The sequence below is a fragment of the Varroa destructor genome, unplaced genomic scaffold (genome assembly GCF_002443255.2).
Source record: "Varroa destructor unplaced genomic scaffold, Vdes_3.0 BEIS01000001.1, whole genome shotgun sequence".
Classification (NCBI taxonomy): Eukaryota; Metazoa; Arthropoda; class Arachnida; order Mesostigmata; family Varroidae; genus Varroa; species Varroa destructor.
The window spans coordinates 34,463,958-34,483,011 of record NW_019211454.1 but is presented as its reverse complement, the minus strand read 5'-3'; the positions used below and the strand labels follow the sequence as shown (position 1 = coordinate 34,483,011).

The 19,054-nt window shown below is 44.5% G+C and overlaps 1 protein-coding gene across 2 annotated transcripts in view; it reads right to left on the bottom strand.

Annotated features, from left to right (window-relative positions):
* The window catches only part of LOC111243080 (uncharacterized), a 30,812-nt gene that overhangs the window by 6,984 nt on the left and 4,774 nt on the right, over positions 1-19,054 (bottom strand). For both annotated transcript variants that reach the window (XR_015318522.1, XM_022788144.2), the window contains exons 2-3: positions 6,200-6,374; positions 216-454 (exon numbers count right to left, since the gene is read on the bottom strand). Coding sequence is in view for 1 of the 2 variants with exons in the window: in XM_022788144.2 (XP_022643879.1) it covers positions 216-454; positions 6,200-6,362 (402 nt within the window). In the remaining variant the exon portion in view is untranslated. The remainder of the gene's footprint in view (positions 1-215; positions 455-6,199; positions 6,375-19,054) is intronic.

The window sequence follows — 19,054 nt, the reverse complement described above, 5'->3', positions numbered from 1 at the left end:
CATTTGCATAAATGGTACTAAAAACCTTCGTTGACGAATGGGTTAATTAACAGCCTCACGCGCTATGAGGGCTATTTAGATCAGCTAGTTAGTTACTCGGAGTCCTTACTTAGAGAATTATATTTTCTCTATAGGCGAGAAAATAAAGCAAATACCGAATACCCACGAAGAGCTTTATTTCAGGTCCGTCAGCGGTTCGAGGTTTGTTTACCTACCTGAACTCTGGCTTCAGTCAGGTTGATCTTCATAGCTAAATCTTCCCTAGTAAACACGTCAGGATAATGGGTCTGGGCGAACGCGCGCTCGAGTTCTTCGAGCTGTTGAACAGTGAACGTGGTCCGATTCCTACGTTGTCCCCTTCTCACGAAGGCATCCTCATGCAGCTCGGACATAGCGCCGGGAAACGAAGTTGCAGCCGGGCTGTGGAAGTTGCTCGTCGATCCAGAGGACGTATCTTTTGTAGAGAAAGGCAGCAATCATGAGACGTAAATTCACCCATTAATTAACCAATTGATCACTCGATTTAACGTATAGAGAAATATCATTAGTCAAGTGCGATAGCTTCAATCTATGACAATAATCATTTTCTATCGTCAAACGTGTGCATCACATGACAAATGTTGAGTTATAGTAGTACTTTTGCTGTCGATCGATAGCACGGATAACAACAGAAACGGCGGAATGACTTACTCCATTGCATACAGCGGAGACAACGTATGAAATTCAAGAGTACCAGTATGTGGCAGGCCATTCGGCCAACTATACAGCCGAAGGCTGTACACCAAAGAGAAGCGACATTATATACAAGCAACAACGACACTTCGAACGAGGTTGACAGAAAGGGACAATCTGGCACGGATCGAACTTGGAGCGTTCCGGGCTGCCCCAAAGCCACTGGAGGCGCGGCACTTCTCCGTTGGATCCTCACGGTCTTACCCCTCCAAGCCCAATTTGTCCCCGCGGCCAAACTGGCGTTTCCACGGTGCCACTTCCTGTGTGCAACTCCACGACCAGCGGATGAGGGGCTGCCGCAGCAATAGTCGAACGAAGGAGGAACGCCTGCAATAGGAGCTGCGAAGCACGGTTGAGGGAGTTCGAGGGGAAATCCTAGGGTGTATGGGTAGTAGTAGTAGTAGTAGTGATGTTGGTGGTGTGGTGGTAATGCCAATACGAATTGGCAACGAGGCGACTCCTGCCGCTGGTTGCTTCACCAGTCGCTAGCGAAGAAGGTTGCGCCTGCGGCCGCAAAAAACAGCGGAGGCGCAAAGTCGGTAGCGGCCCCGCAAGCAGGGGAGCGGAGAAGGCAACGAAACTCTCTGCAAGGCTGTACTGCTACACCATTTTCAACACTACAGCCACCGTCAGCTGCAGCGCCGTGTCTCTGTTCGACTTATTCCTTGTTCCCTTGTTGTTTCCACAGAAGTAGCAGCTGCGGCACGAGCGCATCCAAATGGCAACGAGCGGGAGAAAGCGACAACCACGACAATCCAGGACTACACCGGGGGCGGGCAGGCCACTGCCGAAGGCAGCACAAGGACTGGCCTGGCAGCATTGACTTGAAGACTAAGGGAAAGATGCAGAAAAGGAAGACGACGAGAAACGGCGCAGTCCCGAATCCACACGTACTCATTCGTGTAGACACTCACATCGAGACACACATCCACGCAGTCCACACCCTATCCGAAAGCCACCAATCCGAAATCCCCGCCCTACCCGGTGTACAGTGGACCCCTCGCGCACAAATCGAATCCTCTCCGTCTGGAATCGCGCGGCGGCCAGGGAACGAACGCCGGCTGCGTCAAGTCCCAAAGCCCCGATAATCAGTCCACGAAAGATTCCAAGGCAACGCTACTTCTTATCGTGTGTCTCGCATCGATGTCGACGTTTTGTATGAAAGCTGCCGGGAAAGACTCTGAGGAGGCGGAGTGCAAGACTATAGTAGGAGCGAGGGTTCGTCATCGAGCATCCTTTAGGTGGTCCTACACCAAAACGCACCATCTGAGATGCAGGGCTTTGAAGTAAGATGTGAATATACCTCTATCGACTGACTGAGTCAAAATTCGACATGTTAACAGAACTTAAGAGGCATATTTTTTAGATCTGCTACTGAACATACGAGACAATATCGAATTTGGAAAACAACTTGGACAAGGACGTAAGAAAAAAATCACCTTATGATATTAAGTTGAAAACTAGTGGTCGTTGGCCTAAAAGGTTGGAAAGAATAATGATGCGACGAGGAACTCATCGTCCATTTTCTCCCGCTATATGCTCGCTGGGGTATAGCGGAAGAAAAATAAGTGGACAAGCTACCAAATAAGTATCATATTCGTTAACGGTCGTTATTGACGTTGGCGGGAAATGTCTCTGATGGTAGACAAAGGAGAGACATTAAAAGCATTTGAACTGTCGACCAATAGGAAGACATATGGTTGTTCAATGAAGTAAATAGCGAGATAATATATAAACTAACGGGAGTAACCAGCCCCAGAACGCAACGGCTGCGTTCATAGATGCAATCTAAGTCGCTTCTGTTAGAAAAACATTCTTTATTCTATCGGGCTATCGCGTTTCGAGGTATCCTCGAAAACAACTTGTGCTTGCTTTAATGTGATATACGTAAAGAGCGATCCTAGCTCAAAAGATTTTTAAGAGCGTATTCTCGTATCGTTGAGAGGACAGTTTCGAGGCAAATTCGAGTTCAATTTAACAAATGCTAAGGAGTCCCATAGCATGCCAGACCTTATTATAGTTCACCTCAAGGTTGGATTCTAATTGTATTAAATAAATGTATCCTTAACGGCCTTAATGGGTACGAACGGTAACAGCCAGTAACACAGATTGGATTCAACGAGTCTTATGTATTCTATTAGGGAAATTACGTTATTGAATATAACGATAAGGCTTGACTTAATTGTCTAATGACTTGGACAGACATTCAAAGCTTGAATTATTCTAAAAAAAAGATGGCGGAACCGCGATTATTATTTAGCTTTATTCGTAGAAAATTCAGTGCTTCAACCACCTACAGCTAATCACGCAAGAGATCTACGGCCGTTCTGTTGGTGCGCTTTGATGAGGTTCGCGATCGATTCCCTAACCGCTAAATTGTCACGGCTGTAGTAGTCATTTAGAAACTAGGCCTAACGATTGGACAGGCCAACATTGAATTACTCGGCCCTTCTAAGAGGTAGGCACAGGCAGGTATAGCTTGGGACAAAACCGTCCTTGCGAGCTCCGGCAGCATTTCACACCTCAAAAATGCACCGTAAAACTACTCATAACATCCTCCATTTACGAAACAGATTCGTTATTATCGTTACTACTGCGTCGTCTAAACAACTGATACATTGATATAAACTAACGTTGATAATAACGCTTCACTATCTAAGTTGGTGCTGTCAAATTCAGGATTTATATAGCTGTTAGATAGGTTCTACAATAAGCTGAACCTGAGCATACTGATTCATAGCCTAACTTAAATTTCCGGCTTTCTGTTGCTTTCTATACTTATATACGGAAAATATAGGCACGGGATAAAAATACGAAGTTACTTCATTGACGCCCTATTTAGTAAGCCATATCCGACATAGTCTACTACGCGTATCATCTTTTTAGGGCTATAGTCATGATGCACAGCTTTCAGTTCAACAAGACTTTGTTAATTAACTAAAAGTCTATGGGGACTATCAATAGAAATATCTTTAAGAGTAGAAATAATGCTACTTTAGAACGATGCGAAAATAAATAGATAAAATGTGATCCTCGGTTGAATGTGGACTAAACCGTGTGTAGAGTGTAACTTTATGCTAAATTGCAATTAACTTATCTGTAACGGCTGCACCGACTCTACTACCCTCAATTGCTAGGACTCATTTCGAGGTGCTGCTTGAAGTGCTGTCGACACACTTCCTTTATAGCAGTCAAGATTTGACATTCACGTAGTGTACACGATGCTGACACAATGGCTATACATTGTGGCAATTTCCTTGGCTTTTTGCCGTCTTTTTATTTTCAACAGAGTTCTCTTCGGTCCCGGGTGATGTATCTAGTTTCCGATCGTAGCATGTCTTGTCCTATAGAGAACATGAGGACTATGCATCGACCAAGTATGTTGCAAACAAGACGAGGACGACCAAATTCGCTTATCTAGATTTCGTCGCGTACGTGTCGCGACGCAGTCGGGTCATGTGCCGCTTGCTATGGCTAGTGCTTTTCTAGTTCGCTCATTTAATAGTACACGATCAAGGCAAGCTTCGTCTTGTCAGATAACCCCCGACCCCTTCGGCATTTGAGATTTGATTCATTAAAGAATCACATCGCTCCAGCACACATCCACCTATTTACTTCGTGCTTTGCTAGATGGCCGCGGAAGTCAGTCTTGTGCCTTCTTCCAAATAACCGGTAGTCAAGCGCTCCCGGTCCCCTAACAGCATGTGCACTGTGTCCTGTTTACCCCAACAAACATGGAAGAAACAAACCCCCGTTTCGTGTTCCCTTGTCTCGTGCTTTATCGGGAGTGTTTTGTTTGTTTTGTTAACAATGAAATGCCTCGCAAGAACTTTTGCGTTTCAACGTCACCGAGTTGCGCACCTTCTACAGAATTTTATACAGCATTAACAATCCGGCCGCACTTTCGGTGGCAGCTGTTGGTGACTACGCGTACTTGTATCTATCTATTTGTCGTTATTGTTGCTCATTTAGTCTTTGGTTCTCGTTTTTGAAGGCGACGAATGCAGCCTCTACAGATTTCTTTTCTCCTTGAAGTATTTCTATTGAAGATCCTCTTAAAGCGACACATAACAATCTTCATGGTATCTTTTCATGATCCGGAGCAGCTCGTACGCGCAGGCCAAAACATTGTGTTTGTTCGCCTAGCGCCTACTTCCACGGAAGCCATGGTTACTATAGACATTATAGTGAGATGCCAATAGCAACAACAACAACAGTAACTTGCCGTCACAGTAAAAGTCCTGCCAATTTCATTGGGCCGGTGCGGGCTGCGGAAGTAGCTGAAAGGTGCGAACCGGCCAAACAAAAGAAAAAAAAAGTTGGGCGGCAAGTATCTTTCGCATGCGGACCACGTCGTCCTGTGTGGGACGGTCACGGCAACGACTATCAGCGGTGGTCACGACGCTACCCAGCCAAACCCGCCATTATTTCCGTTAGCTTGCAACGAGCTAGCTGCTGCTGCTGTAATTGTTAGCAGAAATATAGCACAAGATCTTGATGCTGGCAAATATTACGTTAACACCTGAATCCTGCCAGAGGATATAAAGCAGACTCCGGCAGTCATCTGTTACCCTAATGTAATATAGTTGACCAATTTAGACTTTCTGCTTCAATCGGGATGAAATCAAAATCGTTTAGGGACAATCATGGACGTTTGGCATCCCTAGTTTCTATTTTAATCCCATGATATGTATCCGAATCAATTTGGTTTTGTTCTAGTAGATTCGTTAGCAAAAATATTATTTACATTTTTTATAAAAAACAGTGCTTCAGCTATGACAGATCTAATCAACACACAATATACGGGAACTCTTTAGTCGCTTACTATCAATGGATGCTAGTTTAAATAAGAAAAATTTCGATTTGAATATGTACCTCACCGTTTTTTTCGTTATGAGGTCAATTAACCCCTTGTCAATGAATTGCTATGGCATATAATGGGTGACCTGTTCAAAGGCAGCCGGTTCACTTGATTAGGAAAATTCATCATTAGAATACAAATACCAGTTAACTAAGCTAACTTGAAATATTAAGGTAAGTTTTGACCCTGAATGAATGCCCCCTTCGGGCTAAAGGAAGCCAAGCGATGTTACGTCATTCGAAACTTGTACTTTCTATGAGAACGTACATAGATCATATAGTACTGAGGTATCAGAGGTTGCTTGTCACTTTGCTCTTTAGCAGCTTCAGCAAACCTTGGCTTTCGATAAGCTCAAAGTGGAGCCAAGACCAGAGTCTTACATTCGTCATCTAGTCATAAGTGAATGTTTGTTATCTGCGTTGCAGTTGTAACCTGCTAACTTAGATAATATTAACAAACTGTGCCATCGGCGAACACTTAATTGTAATTACGTGTATCTATCCGCCTAGCCTTAACCCAGGGCAGACATCTACTGCAAAATAACACAATGGAAGAATCTAATAATAAAAGAGACAGACAGACAGACAAGCGTCGCATTGCACTTACAAAGCGTAGCGGCCGTTGGTGGCGTCGTGGTAGACGTAGGAGCAGACGAAACTACTGTGGCTGCTTGGGCTGCAGCGTAGAATGGTAGAGTTGCTGGATGGGGCGCGCCGCGCACTCCTGGCACCCCCGGGACCCCTGGCAGGGGGCAGTGATAACAGAACATCGATGATGGAGACTATAATAGCGAAGGAAATCCAAAAATAACATAAGACACGAGTTAACACACAAACTTTTTCTGGCAAAACGCATTAGTTTTTATTGGTTGTCTTCCAAAATTATATTTTACAACTGCTCGAATCTGGTCCATTTCGATATATATGTATATATATATATATATATATAGAGAGAGAGAGAGAGAGAGAGAGAGAGAGAGAGAGAGAGAGGGAAAACGAGCCGATTACATTGAATAGTGTTGACAGTCTTTAGAATGTCTAACAAATACTAGCTTACGGTAGGCCAAAGTTCGGTCACTGCTTATCTGGTTGTAGGACCTATTACAACCTAAACTTAGAGCAAGGACAGTCTGGCAATGTTTTCTTCAGCCTCTTGAAAAGTTAGAAATAATATATCAACCAACACGACGCTGATTTCTCGTACCTCTCCAATATTTGGTTAAAGCCGGTGGAAACTACATAAAAATTTTCATTCACCGCGGTCTTTATTGTTCTGCCAAGAAATCCACTCAATTTGACTCCCTACTATTTTTCTTGAAGCCGGAATACTCGAACTATGAATATAAGCTCCGTTCTTCCCTGAACCCGCTGCTGCTGCTGCTGCCCCGACTTCGTTTATTCCCTCATTATCCTCCAGGCGTCATCGGCTGCAAGCCGCCCGGCCAAGCAATTCCCACCGGTGGATAAAAAGATATAATTTGGCCAATTGTTTATTATCTAATTCTATTCCCAAATCCCACCGGCTTCATGCCTCTCTTCACCCGTTCGTCGCCTCCTGCTTTTCCTCCCTGGCTTGCCTTCAACCATTCGTTCGTTCTCTACAGCCAATCTCTATACCAACGGCCGTTCTTCTCGTCCACCTCCGATCTCTGTGGGGCATTCTCGTTCACGTGCGTCACGAAGCCGACAACACTGCCGGTACAATAGTGCTAGCTAGAGCTAAGGAGTCGGTTGTTTCTTTTTTTGCTACTTTAGCTACTAGTGTAACTAGTCACTGTTATTCTTCACCGGTGGACTCTTCCACGGAAGTAGCTGCAACAGTGCGAATGAACGCGCAGGGAGAGACGGCTTGTGGCAGTTGCATTGATGGTGTCTGTCACGGTTATACCGGTCGGGGAGTGCCGCTACTTATTCGCTAGCTCCTCACTGACTAATGGAGGAAAATTGACGGTAGTAGCTGGTGGCCGAAATTCGTCTGTCTTAATACAACGGTCCAACCTAGTAGACCGTCAAACAACCGCCCGGCTTACAGTACAGTGATCCCTTCGTGGTAGGCAAAATAGAACGATTTGAGAGGATGGGGACGGTGCTCAATAATGACGAGAATGTGTTACTGTTTAGTGGCAATATTGAAACACGGTGAAGCTTAAGGAAGATCTGCCCTAGAAGCCTGGAGCTTTTGCTACCGATGGTCGAAGAAAGCTAAACATGTCTTTACTGTTTCCTGGAAGACGCAGTATCTAAGGGGCATGTGAGGCAATCCGAAGACTCGGTAGACGACTGTTTGGAAAAAGGGAGATGAAGATGCACTTGAAGAGAGAAACTGAGGTTGGTACCCTACCGTAGGTAAAGCGTCCATTCTGACATCCGGTTGCGTGCGACACCAGTGGAAGCTCAACCGGGTCGTATTCTTATTTAGCTATATTATAGTTTACCGTTTACACTACGTCCTTTTCCCCTTTTCTTCGATTATTCATTCTTTTCATCTCGAAAGCTGGTGATATCTCAGCACTTCCATCATCCAGCTTTTCCGGCGGAAATAGTATCGTCTTCGTTTTCACACTCCAGATTCCCAGCCTCCTACCTTACGACTACCTCTACGGCCGCTTGCCACTGAGATAATAATTGCGTCGCTCTAGTTAAGTATGCCTTTTCGTCCGACCCTCCTCTCCCGAATAGAAGGGGTAGAGGGGCGACGCAAGAGGGGAAAAGCAGACGTCGTTGGGATGCTGCTCGCCGCTGGCGGTAGAAACAACAGAAGAGTGGCATGAACGCACGGAAAATAACTTTTGGGACGACGACGCGAATGGGTGGGCTGGTAGGCCTAGATAGCATTCGTTGCTAGTTTTGGGCCGGTTCTGCTCTAGTTAGGCCAAGAAGCCATACATGCTATACCCGTACTGCTGTAGCGTACCCACAAGCACAACAACGCAAGGACGCAATAAGCACCGCCATTTCTGTTCTTTTACACATTGTCTGTCGTAGAAGGATCCAAAAGCTGACAAACTATTAAATCGCCTTGAGCTTTTGTTTTTAACAGCAATGATACCTACTAATTATATGATTGTAATTTATTTTCATTTCAAGTTGATTGAAAAGCGAGAGCGCGAGAGAGAGAGAGAGAGAGAAATAGGATCAATGAATGTCCATGTTTGGGTTTACGAGCTCATGAGTGACTGCTAGGCAGTGCAGAGTCGCACTATCTGCACCAGTTATCTCCTAATTCTACGTTAATTGCTAAATAGTTTCGATGTAGTATAAAGGAACAGCGCAGGTTTACGCCAGATGAACTTTATCACTATCTCAACATTTGATTGCGTCGCTCAGCTCACCTCAACGTAGTTGACGTCAATTCTGTTCTATACGTATAAATATGAACAATAGAAGTATCCTACACAAAGGTACGAAAACAAAGCTGGTTACTACGGCGCACGTTGCTCAACTGCTTTGATTAACCAAAGGAGTGAGCAAAAGGAACGCGTGTCTTAAAACAGACTAGTGAATGGTCGCATGATGACCATACATAGAGAGATTAATAAGTATAGCTATAATTTTTGCGTACTTTTGCATATTATGTAAGGTGTAGCTCGTATATAAACTGTTAATACTCTCTCTAATAAGGATGAGGCCTACAGCGTACGTTGCGACTTTATATAATCAGATCTTCAGAGAGCCTCATTACGGGCTTGGAAAATTGGCATAGATAATCGTACATGCCTAAATATTTAGTCCATGTAGCTTATGTTTCATAGGCTAAGAAAAGCACTGAATATGCCATATTGTATTGTGGACAACCTTTTAGCAGATATATTCTATCGAAATACTTGTGGACGCCTTGATGAACTTCAGCCTCACAGAGTAAGATCGTGTAAGTAGCTATGTTGGCTAGCATTTAGTGATTGATTTTTTAACAGAATACTTACCTTTTGCCTATTGAAGATCTGAATAAGTCGACTATGTAGACCATACACATCTATCGGTTAGTTACATCGTCTTCTTGTTACGTCGTCTGCAAAACCTACCATGACTGTTTGACGATATACCTGATCAAACAATACTACAAATAGATAAGACAGATCCTAATTCAAATGTTACTCGATCTCTAGCGTCCCTCCAATGCTAACAACAACCAAAATTTCAATCGAGCGACCCACGTCCCCTGCTTCATAATTGATGATGATATAACGAAGAGACACAAATGTTTTTGTCTCAGAAAAGACACTTTCATGGTATAAAGCCCGCATCCGAAATGCTGTGAGTTAATTACGTCAGGAATTTTGTTCTGCTAACGAGAGAGGCGTTAGCGGCCGTCTGAATGTTTTAAGGCGCCGTGTTCCCCCTTCGAGTCTGCAAGACGGCAAACATTTACAAAGAAACCGGTCCACTGCAGAAGCGTAAAGCTCCCGCAGGACCCCACCGTGAGTACTTGCTCGCCTGTTTTACCGCCTACAAAGCTCCCCGAATCTTCCAAATGCGCTACCCGCGAGAAACGCATCATCTCCTTTACGAGACGAAGGTGACATTTCCTGCCACCGGCTGCTGGGAGAAAAGGGCGCGTAGTGCCGAAAATAAAAAAATAATAATAACAGTAATAGTGGCAACATAAAGGCAAGTAGCAACAGCGTCGTAACAGGACCAGTCAGCGACCACGACCGCTAGGGCCATTGCGTTAAATTCTGCGGCTACTACCGCCTGATATCTGCCACCTCGTGCCCCTAGTTTCCTGTTCTCTCTTCCGCAAATGCGATTAGAGTGTAATTATTATTGTTTTAGTAATAAGGCGAAGTGTCAGAGGTAGATTTAATATTCCCGCTTTATTTATTCTTCGTTGTTTTCCCAGTGGCGGGTGGCCAATGTCTCTCTCGCTGCTGTCTGATTTGATTAGAGGCATATTTGATGGCTGCGCCCGTCCGACGCCCTGTCGTCCCGCTTCATCCCTAGAACTTGCAGGACCAAGCGGCCAACTCTGTCTTCCTGACATTGCTGACACCACCATCACTGGTCGCTCGGTTCCCTTGGTGCGATCCCTCAGCAAAGCCTCGGGTCCACAGTGTCTCGGCGCCCTCGTCTCATCGCGCGCTACATAGCCCCCTACTACGACGGCAGCTGTTCGTTCGGGCTGGCGTTAAACCAGACCAGCCAGTTCGAAGGCATCGGTACCAGTAACGGCTCTCTTAAACTCGCTGTAAACTCCCTCTTTTCGCGCCCACTAACTGCTACGGTCATAACACGACAAGCAAAATCTTTCCCATAGCAGACTCAGCAGACAATTGACTGACAGGTAAGATGCCATCAGGGCAAGAAGACGACGAAGGAGAACATCAGACGCAGAACTCCCACTGAAAAGATTGTCGCCAGCTTTGTGTTCGGATGAAAGGCGTGCATCGAGAGATGGATGGATGTATGGACTAGTCGGGCACTGACACGGAGCTGTCGTTGAGATATGTAGATTGAGAGGCAAAGCTACTAAAACCCGCAGAAGGTAAAAGAGTGAGCTCACAGCTTCAGTCTTTCCCTTGCTTGTTTTCTCTCGGTAGTCCCCATAAAAATGGACCACATGAGCATCTGAGAATGTAGCTGGAGTGGGGCAGGTAGAACAGGAGGAGCGATGAGTCGGAAAAAAACCACTGTCGTTAGACACAAACGTACTCAAGCTACTACAGCAAAAGAGAAAACTTCGACGGATCGATGCGAAAGAGCTGGTGCAGAGGGGCAGGGGCACCGCTAAGCTTGGTCGATTTGCGTTGTCGAGGAGTAGAAAAGAAAAAAGATTGGGAAGCAGATGGGGCTAACCGGGATAGAGGACGGGACGCTGAAAGGAAGGATTTACATAACCCTTCGACTAATCGATTTTATTCATTCCTTCTTGTTGCCCTTGGTTTCTTGTCCATCGCTCTCGCGGTTTCGGCAGATCAAACGAAGGAGTAAATCATATAGACAAATGTCCTGCGTGCTGAACAAAGAACCACCGTCCTGTGGCAGGACGCGACATCAACAGAAACAGGATAATGAGAAGTAGACCGACGAGCAGGCACAACGTGGGCTCATAATGAATAATGGCGACGGAGGAGGAAAAATGTGCGAAAAGCGATGAATGACGGAGAATTTTTAAATAATTGGCACCCGTGGACGACTCCAAGCAAAGGTAAATAACAAGTGGCGTTAGAAGAACGAGTTAGGCTGCTGGCTTGCGATTTTTCCCAGCTAGGGCGTTTGTGCAAGTGCTTTATATTGATGTCTAATATATTTTATATCATGTATGCTTTGTACCTCCGTAAACATTTGCAGGTATGTCGATGCACCACGCATATCTATACTAATATCGGAAAAAATCACCTGTGTAAGGTTTTGAAACTTGCTATCATGTGGAACCAATGTGATGGCCTGAAATTATCATATAGAGCGCACGTTTTCTCTACAATATACGCTAATCAAGGATGCAGACAGAAGATTTGAACAGAGCATGTATTGTATTATTTATTAGTAAGATGTTTCTTATTCCTGAAAAGATTGATATTTCGCTTAAAACTAGTAAGACGCACACACACACATAAGCCTTAAAAACATCGCCATCCTTGTTATACACTAGCAGATATCCACATGGGGAAATGGCGATGTTGCCGTCCTTTGCAGTTTATACGTATTCGATAATTCAGGTGCGGTTAAACGAAGGAAGCAAACCGCAACGAGGTAGGCCACAGCTCCTCCATCTGCTGCTGGTGGTCTTGGCCGTTATTCTAATAGAGTCGTCGTCCTATTAAAAGTGTAAATTGACGCCACGGCTCGTCGAATTTTCGCCTAATTATCGACTAATCGAATTTTCTGCTTACGCTGTTATCTCCAGCAGTCTAAACTGACCGAGGCCGAGTCCGTTGCGACGTGCACGGAAACGAGTGCCGAATGGCTTCAAGATCGAGTTGGAAACCATCTGGGCAGAACACGGCCCAACGCCCAGGCAGCGAACCGAGCAACCACCTAATATGGGCTGATTTACAACATCCACTCAACCGGCCAAAGCTCAGTTCATCCCTGTAAAGATGAAGGACCTGACAGGGTACTTTTGGCAGAAATAGCTATGGAAGTTGGCTCTCTTTGAAGTCAGCTAGATCTCGTTCAAAGTGCATGCGAAGGCACTTGGAGACTGAAGAAGTAGTAGTTACATTTTGAACATTCTGGAAGAATAGTAACTCTACCACTATCTGCCATCATATGCATGAAGCTTCTTTTAGTTCTGCGACATTTACACTTAATCACTACTGGACATGCTTCTGTTTAACCCCCAGTAAGTAATCTACGAAAAGGAAGAACCTAACACCGCTCGGGATTATGGTTGGCCGATCTTCCTTTTATAGACCGGCCTAAGGCTGCGTTCTTCTCATTAATTATTAACTATTAGCACGACTTGCGTCTGTACATTTTTTGAGGGCACTTCTAATGTTTAGTTACCTATGTAACCAACACTTTTGAAATATCAAGGAACATTAGTGCCACGGTTACCCAGTGTATTGGCGACCGTGAGCTGGAGTTCTATTCAGAGGTTCGGGGTACAGTCGAATGGGGTTTGGAACGCAGGGATCGAGTTTGCGAAAAGTAGAGAAGATCTGTTTAAAGGGAGAAGGCATGGAGTAGTGGCGGGCAGGGAATTCTTATTGGATCTACTTTGCGAAACAGAAAGGATATGAGAAGAGTACAAGATCTCCCGGTGAAGCGCTTAGCTCTGATCAATATTGAGCTGTCTATGCGCCAGCGTAGTATTGCCAGCTTTGCAGGCTAGAGTAGCCAGTGAGCATCAGAATGATGGTCTAAGGCGGCTGCTGCCGCTGCCGTCATCCCTGAAGGAGATCAAGACGCTTGCGATACGATGCGCAATCCGGCACTGCCCGCTGATAGATATATAAAGGAGATAAAAGAACTATCGATACCTATTTCTCTCTTACGCTTTTTCGGTCTTCGGGAGATACCTAAATGTATTTATAGCTAATCTCCTCTTTCCAATCCAATATGGCTAACTCAAACCGCATATTCGTTGATCACAATCTAGAAATAGATTCAAGTAGGGAAATACACACATAGGACGGAGCTATTTCAAAGATCAATGTTTATATCACCTCTGTAAATAGCTTTGCTTTTGTATCTTTGGAATGGAAAAAATATGGTTTAACCTTCATGGACGGTTGTGCAATATAGATTTCCACTGCTTTGATCATAATAATAAGATAAATCTGGCCAGATTGTGCAGATTGTTTAAAGTACCACTACAATATTCAGGAACAGATTTAACTATCCCAAAAAATCATCATGCCAAGATGTCTTTCATGTGGGCATTTTCGAAAATACCCGAACATTTACAATTCTGAATTAAAAATGCTAAACGCCAGACGTATCACCTAAAAGTTTCCCTATACAGCCGATTCTGATAGCGTCAATTCGTAATACGTAACTACTTAGAATTGGGCCCCGGGTAAAATTAACGCACAAAGAAGGTCTGCCTAACGACGATTCCCCTTCTACTAAGGCTGTTGTCTTCAATGATATCAATAATAACAATACTAGTATGTCATTATCCAAAGGAAACGACGCCTTAAGCAACTGTAACTCTATAGCGACTGACTGACACGGAGGGTCGTCGCAGGAGGCCGCTGGTCTACTGATATCAACTACTGTCCTTTCTGCCCTTGTTCTGCTTTTTTGTGGGCGCTATCAGAATCGATCGATTTAGCTGGGCGTTCGGGTCGCCTGGAGACGAAACTGAATCTGTGTGTGTCTGTTTCTACAGCCACTCTGTACTACTACTACTACTACTACTACTACGATTACTACTGCCTGGACCCAGAGTAGTCGGCATCTGCTGCTCGATCGATGGCGAGTGGCCATTTGCGCTGGGGCGCTGAGGTCGGAGTTTTGTCTTAGGTAACCCTATTTGTCGGCCAATACGGTTCTTTCGCCGTGGAGGGAACGATGGGGTCACATTGCAACTCGGCGCGAAGGAGAATCGCCAAGAAACACAGGAACACCAACAACAACTTAACTGTGCTTTGCAATACGACGAGAATGTGACCGTGTTTCGAAGTACCAGGGGTATTACGCACGGCAGGGCGTGTGTACTGGTGCGTGGAACATCGCCTAAGAGCATCGCTGCGCCATCAGCGTTTCTTAAGGCAACGGCCGCCTAAGTAGAATAGAAAATTCTGACTAGATGAAGCAATGACAACACCTTCGATAAAGAAGGCCAACTGCATTTCGAAGTCATTCGATCTACCGGTACCGTTCGCCTTGGATTGATGTAGGGTTAGCTTCGTTCGTTCATTCCAACGTTACGCCTCGTCTAAGATGGCATATACACAAACTATACATATGTATTGCGCTCGGCAATAATGCTAACAAGAAAGGTAGCTCTGTAATACGCATCTCATTTTAATCAAGACAAAGCATTATCTAACTCTTTTGATTTGATACAGAGTAGATCTAATAGGTATGCTTTACCCGACTAATTAATATGATGGTAAAATGCGCAAGAACGATGTTGGTAATGAGTAAGTCTTGTAAGCTTCATGGATGATCTTCTGTTAATAGAAGTCTAGATATTGTTAGAGATAACAACGGTACGAATACCGAATACTGATATATGATAAACATCAGGACAGTTGTAAATTTTCTCTAAAATCTATGATACTTAGTTGAATTTCTATCTTTTACGTAATTATCGCAATTACCTACAGGCACACAAGTATGTCGCATCCATTTACACGATTCAGCTATTGTGCAAAAAAAGATCTGTATGTAAAACTGTAAAAAATCTATATGCAAAAAAAAACGTATAACATTTTTTGGTTTCCTTTGTCTAAAAAAACGCCATATATTTATTAAATTCTTTAATAGGACCAGATTCGTTATTAAGGATCAGATTCCACGTTAAAAATGGCGTCGACCTTATATCTTTGCTTGAATCAGTGACTGGTAAGCTCCAAATGACTTGATTGATATTAGCTTCGACTGTCCAACTCATCTTTTCTATTCCCCAATCCCTAGACTCTATACCGTCATACTATCCATTAGATAGTCGTCATCATCGGAGCAATTTGAACGCGCCGGCTTGCCATCGACATAGAACAGCACAGACAGAATTGAAGATTCGGGAAGATGCTGATCATGGTATTAATCCAGGCTCTCGGAAGAACCCCGCTAATGCAATGCGAGCATTCGAATAGTATCGACCCGAACACTTACCGCTTTCGCTCATGTGTTATGAAATGAGAAAGAAGACATCTATGTACCAAAGACAGATTATCTAGGTCTGAGCAACTAGTTACTTGCGTACTGGGATGTGGGCTAGAGCGGTCACCAAAGTTTACCCGTCGCTGGCTGTCAACTCTGACGAATCACAGTCGAAATTCTGATTTAACACGCACACATCTAAGTTGGGTCGCCCGGCACCCGCAAACGCAGGGGCCTTATATGCCTAGTACGCATCGATATATATTGTGCACTCCTAAGCAAGGCATACTCGACCGCTTTTTGTTGGAACGAACTAATAATTCTGACGATCAGTATGACTCTTATTTTCGACGCTCAACTTTTTCGGTAGAGCTTCAAACAAGAAGCCTCTTGAACAGAATTTTTTTCCCGAGGACATAGTTACGTACGACGCTTCTACGTCTCCTGTCTATAAACGAAGTAATAGAAATCGACGGTGCGATCTTCACTAGCTCAAGGACAGGGGGTTTGATTTTCGGTACGTATATTGCAATCGGATCGTTATATTCCAATGTTCTTAAATAATACAACAATTTAATTACTACGATCGTGTAGTATGTGTCGCTAGTGTAGCTTTTTTAGATAATATATCCGGACGATTATTTTTTGTGATCTACTTTGAATATTTAATAGAACAAGGTTTAGATACATTGCTAAATCCACGAGAAATTCCGATTCAAGAAATCGTAGTACTGTTTTACATTGACGAAGCTCTTCTAGAGATTTTATATTTGAAAAGAAATGGTGTTGTTACAGCCAATCTGCGCTTTGTCAGCCTTACTAGCAGCTCCTAATAGAATTCATGAATTTTAAGGCGCGTATTCATCTGGCCTGTTCAAGTTACCATATCTTAAATTGCCTCTAAATCAATATGAGTTCGATGGGTTCACCCAATTATATTACTAAAATGTGAAATTTGAATAGCAAGATGTACTTTCCTAATCTTTATAAAACTACCTAGTTCTTTTTTTAGAACGACTTCAGGTAAGCGAGTCTCGTACGACCTCTGAAGTAGCATCCCGATTCATTTTAGTAGCGTGCTGCAAGGAATAGCCTAAATCTTCTTAGGCGAAACTCGTTACAAAACGAACTGCAACAATTTCCAATCAGGCGTCCTCCATAGAAAACCTATTGGCAACGTGTGCCAGCCATGTTATACAATATGATCGACCAATTTCTGTGTTTTAAATCACCATAACCACTGTTTTCACTATGTGGTTCTTATACGTCGCTGATACTTCTCTTCTAAGCCTTTTAGAACACAAAGTCTAGAGTATATATATACTATTTGCTTCGCGGTGACTGGTGGCTATTGGGCTATCGCGACCTCAAAAATAAGCGATGAAAATTATAACCCAAAAACGCGTGGGACCCCGCTTCCTCTACCTGTTCCGTATTCTTCGTCAGATCAGCTACAATTAAGGTGGTATAAAGTTAGGAATTGACGAATACAAAAACACGTTTAAGACCGTCGCGTAATAAGTATATCCCATAGGCTTCGTGTTCCACTCCAGTAGCCCCCACAGCATCCGCTAGTCTCTATCCAGTAGCAGATTCACTCAGCAAAACGGACTGCCGCACCCGTAATAGCCACAAAGGTAAAACGGGAAATACAACGCACAATGGTTGGTAACTCGTTTCGAGCTCTTTCTGCGTTTTCCACTCTCTTTATCTTGACGCTGCACTGGTACCCTCCCCTTGACATCACTGTTACCATCCTGCAGCTGGGCACGGGCCATGCCCCACTGGAAGTTGATACACAGACAACATTTCAGCGATGACGCTATTCGCGAAATGAGCCGCTCGCAGCTGTTTCACGAGCTGCCGCCGCTACTGCTGTTGTAGTAGCGGTGGCTACTGCTGTTGTAGTAGCGGTGGTAGTGGCAGCACGCACGCGCAGCATTCTCCATAAGTCACTAGTCCACGAGGCCCGGACGGTTGTTGTTCCTGCTTTCAATCTTACCCGGCCCTGAAGCAAAAGCCTGCTCGCCTAAAAACCCGACACGGTTTTGCTGGTTTGCTGCAAGCTTCAGCGAAAGCAATAGCGGTGGAATAGCAGCAAAGTCCCGGTGACGCCAGCGCTCCGCGCCAGCTAACCATCCTGTCATCTTGTAGCGTCTTTTTTGCTTGTGCGACAAGCGTAGTCGGCGCGACACGACTTCTTGCATTTTTAGGTATTATTATGATTATGATTATACTACTCAGACTTTGTCGACTCAGACGCGTGCGGGCTCACAGAAAACGCGACCAGTATAGCGTGTATCTACAGAAGCAACAAAAGAGGGGAGGGGTAATGTGGCCTGAAGATAGTGGGGTAATGACAGGGTAGAGAATCGTATTGCACAGCGGTGAAGAGGTCGCCATGATGGGGCACAGTGCGCTGTGCGGGCTGTAGCAATGTGGCGTAGCGCTACTACTCGCACAGTCGGCCTCCGCCGTGGTCGTGGTAATGTTATGACTTTTCGTTCGCCTAAATGAATCCAAGATGAGCTTCCTTTTCCTTCATCCGATCCACCGGCAGCTTGAGTGTGCTCTGAGTTGTCTGAGTTGAAATATCATCTCAAAAACCGCAAAAAAGCAGGGACGACCGAACGCCTTCCACGCAACAAACCTATTTCGCAAAGGACACACTCATCCGAACTAACGGACTTAAAACGCGGTGAGCGACTGACTCTGTTGATGAGTTCGCGGAAAACAGTTGAAAAAGAACTCAACGGGACTACGACTATGTTTTGCCTTAGCTGTTGGCGCTGCCAACTCTACTACTAGGCTGGATTTAGCCGCTGCTCCGTCTTGGCGATTTGTTCTGCTCGGGCCTAGGCTAAGGACCTTGCAAAGAAAAGGTAGGTTTGACATAGGCAGGAAACAGGGGTAACATATTTCTCAAGTGAAGTAGAAATAAACAGCTGCTCACACGCTAAGTGTGATACTATCCCTTGCTATCTGATAGTTACAGAAATATATCCCCTATATGCTCGATAAGGCATCGTCGACGCAGTGGAGCTTAAAAATGGGAGTATAGGTATCACTTGTTCTATTTGTTTCCAGTAAATTTCCAGCAGTAGCTTTGAACCTATCGTGCATCATATACAGCATGTTTATATTCCGATAAGGTCATGCTCGAATGTCAACGCTTCACTCTCGCGCTTATCACGGCATTCCAGATATCGAAAACATATCACGATTCGCATAAAGTTACACTCAATAT